The 3,142-nt window shown below is 41.6% G+C and overlaps 2 protein-coding genes across 2 annotated transcripts; both read right to left on the bottom strand.

The window, feature by feature from the left end:
* LOC107646978 lies at positions 924-1,340 on the bottom strand. The gene is made up of 2 exons (XM_016351117.1): positions 1,170-1,340; positions 924-1,115 (listed from the first exon to the last, which is right to left on the bottom strand). The coding sequence occupies exons 1-2, from the start codon at positions 1,338-1,340 to the stop codon at positions 924-926; spliced, it is 363 nt and encodes a 120-aa protein (XP_016206603.1).
* On the bottom strand, positions 1,456-2,316 carry LOC107646976. Its single transcript, XM_016351116.1, has 2 exons — positions 2,154-2,316; positions 1,456-1,826 (listed from the first exon to the last, which is right to left on the bottom strand). The coding sequence occupies exons 1-2, from the start codon at positions 2,314-2,316 to the stop codon at positions 1,456-1,458; spliced, it is 534 nt and encodes a 177-aa protein (XP_016206602.1).

The following is a 3,142-nucleotide window of genomic DNA, read 5'->3' on the forward strand; positions in this document are numbered from 1 at the left end:
CCATTCCTTCCCTATAAAGCCTGAAAATACTTAACACACAGATCACGGCATCGAATGGTAATAAAGGATAATTAAAATTCGCAGTTTTAAGGCCTAGGAGATATGTTTTCAACTTTATCACAGAATTAAGAAGGAATTGTAAAACCATGCAAATTATACGAATAAGTGAGCAAAGGATTGAAAAAAATCACTCAAATGAGCACAAGATAAACCATAAAATAGTTGTTTATCAAATGTCTCTTACCTTTTCCAATAGATTTGATAGCACAAATCCAATGCTAACCAAGGATTAGAGCAACCCTAAACATCCAAAATCACAAAAAACTCTTTTAACCCAAAGCCCTAAATACCCGAAATTTTGAAGAGAATAACTGAGAAGATTTCATGGTTACCTTACCACTTTCTTGAGTGAGTTTTGTAGAGCTCTTCATAAGGAACGCGTAGCCGCTAACGACACGCAAATCGGAGTACCGTAGCTCGAGATATCGTGAAGAGAAGAGAGGTGTGAATAGTGTTCTCTTCTTCCTCTCCTTCCTTCTCTCAAATCTGAGGTGTGTGTGTTTTATGAAGTGAGGGTAATGAACCCTTATATATATTGGGCTTGGGCCCAACTTGGGCCCAGTCCAACCCGTTAGTGTTTTTAGCCCGTTTGGCCCATCTTCGGGCCAAACCTTTAAAATTAACGCCCAGTTTCCGACTTCTAAATTTTTCTAAGGTTTTTGACAGTTTTCACTTTTTCTCGTGCAGTACCAGGCAGACTTGAACCGGTTCAACCGGTTCAACTGTCGGTTCACAATTTTTCACGATTTTTCGCAGAAAATACATTTTCTGACTCGGAATGACCTACTGAATCCAAAAATCACATTTAAATCCTCAAATTCTCGCTCCAACTTTTCAGATTCTAATTCGGGCAATATAACCACTTAATTAACCGGTTGATTAATTGCGGTTCTTACATCCCAAGCAACCTTAACCAATGAAACTTCCTTTCCTCGCAGCTTCTTCATACTAGTGTCGTCGATTCTCATTGGCGTCACTTGAAAAGTTAAGTTCTCCCTCAACTCAACCGACTCCGGCTCCATCACATGAGCCGCATCCGACGTGTACTTACGAAGCTGATACACGTGGAATACGTCATGCAGGTTAGACAGATGAGGTGGCAAAGCTACTTGATACGCCACCGGCCCGAACCGCCGCAGAATCTCGAACGGTCCTATATACCTCGGGTTCAACTTCTTGGTCTTAATGGCTCTTTCGATCCCAATTGTCGGTGTAACCCTTAGAAATACATGTTCTCCCACTTCAAACCAACGTCTGAATGGCCCTTTCCGACTGTCCATCTATTTGTGGATGATTGATGAGTGATTTTATGCCGGTGTAGAATTTATCAATAAAATCCAATCGTGAGTATAGTGTAAACCGACACGCAATTCCACATCAAACAAAGAAATTGTGTTACCACAATCCAAATTCAATAACCGAGAGTATTAGTCCCGACTCGTTCTCGATCCTAGTTGTTGGCGTAACCCTCAGAAATACATGTTCTCCCACTTCAAATTCTAACGGTTTCCTTCTCTGATCCGCATAACTCTTCTGTCGGCTCTGAGCAGTTAGAATTCTTGCACGAATCTTCTTAATGCTCTCAGTAGTCTCTGCTACCAAATCAGGATCGAAAACACTTGCTTTACCAGATTCATACAAACAAAGTGGAGACTGGTACTTCCGTCCATACAAAGCCTCATACGGAGCCATCCCTATGCTCGCATGAAAGTTGTTGTACGCAAACTCCACTAATGGCATGTATCGATCCCAACTTCCAGGTTGATCTAAAACACACGCTCTCAACATATCATCCAACGTCTAAATAGTCCTTTCCGATTGTCCGTTAGTTTGCGGATGATATGCGGTACTGAGACATAGCTTCGTACCGAAAGCTCTCTGGAAAGCTCCCTAAAACCTTGAAGTGAATCAGGGATCATGGTCCGACACTATGCTCGACGGCACACCATGCAACCTTACTATCTCTTTAATGTACAATCTCGCCAACTCCTCCATAAAATAGTTCACGCAAATAGGCAGAAAATGAGCGGATTTGGTTAAGCGATCTACGATCACCCAAACCGCATCAAATCCCGACCTAGTCCTCGGCAAACCAGTCACAAAATCCATCGTGATTCCTTCCCACTTCCACTGAGGAATTTCAAGTGGCTGTAGCATTCCCGATGGCTTCTGATATTCTATCTTCACCTTCTGACACGTCAGGCACTTTGAGACATGGTCCGCAACATCCTTCTTCATACCATGCCACTGGAACATAGCCTTCAGATCGTGGTTGATAAACCACTATTTTAGGGTTTATCTTGTGCTAAATTGAGTGGATTTTATCCACTATTCTCACACTTATTCATATAATTCGTATGTTTTACAATTCCTTCCCAGTTTTGTTCTATGATTAAAAACTTGCTTCCTAAGCCTCTAAATTATATATTTTCAATTCCCCTTTATACCATTCGATGCCGTGATCCATGCGTTAAGTGTTTCCAGGCTATGTAGGGCCAGAATGGCTTAGAGGATGGGAAGGAAGCATGCAAAAGTGGAAGGAATACAAGAAATTGAAGGAATTGCTAAGCTATCAAGCTTGACCTCTTCGTACTAAATCGATCATAACTTGAGCTACAGAAGTCCGAATGAGGCGGTTCTAGTTACGTTGGAAAGCTAACATCCGCGGCTTCGAAATAATATATAATTTGCCATAGTTCTCATGCTGTTAGGCGATGCGCACGCGTGGATCACGCGTACGCGTGACCTTGCGAAAGTTCAATCGATGCGTACGCGTGGACAACGCGTACGCTGACAGAGCCGCGTGCTGTACGTATTAGAATTCATTGGGGGCAATTTCTAGGCTGTTTTTGGTCCATTTCTAAGCCCGAAAACATAGAATAGAAGCTGCAGAGTGGGGGAATCACATACAATCATTCACACAACATTCATTGACATAATTTTAGGTTTTAGATGTAGTTTCTAGAGAGAGAGGTTCTCTCCTCTCTCTAGGTTTTAGGATTCTTAGTTTTAGTTCTTCTCAATTTTAGATTTCTATCTTAGTTTAATTTAGTTTCTCTTCTACTTTTATTTGTCTTAGCAT

Source organism: Arachis ipaensis, chromosome B06 (genome assembly GCF_000816755.2).
Source record: "Arachis ipaensis cultivar K30076 chromosome B06, Araip1.1, whole genome shotgun sequence".
Classification (NCBI taxonomy): domain Eukaryota; kingdom Viridiplantae; phylum Streptophyta; class Magnoliopsida; order Fabales; family Fabaceae; genus Arachis; species Arachis ipaensis.

Bases quoted from the DNA above. Each gene is read 5' to 3' on its own strand.
- LOC107646978 (XM_016351117.1), bottom strand. From the start codon at position 1,340: ATGGACAGTCGGAAAGGGCCATTCAGACGTTGGTTTGAAGTGGGAGAA. The intron at 1,116-1,169 runs GTAGCTTTGCCA...CACGTGTATCAG, and splicing joins TCGGGCCGGTGGCGTATCAA to CTTCGTAAGTACACGTCGGA.
- LOC107646976 (XM_016351116.1), bottom strand. From the start codon at position 2,316: ATGTTCCAGTGGCATGGTATGAAGAAGGATGTTGCGGACCATGTCTCA. The intron at 1,827-2,153 runs GTTTGCCGAGGA...CGTGTGTTTTAG, and splicing joins CACGATGGATTTTGTGACTG to ATCAACCTGGAAGTTGGGAT.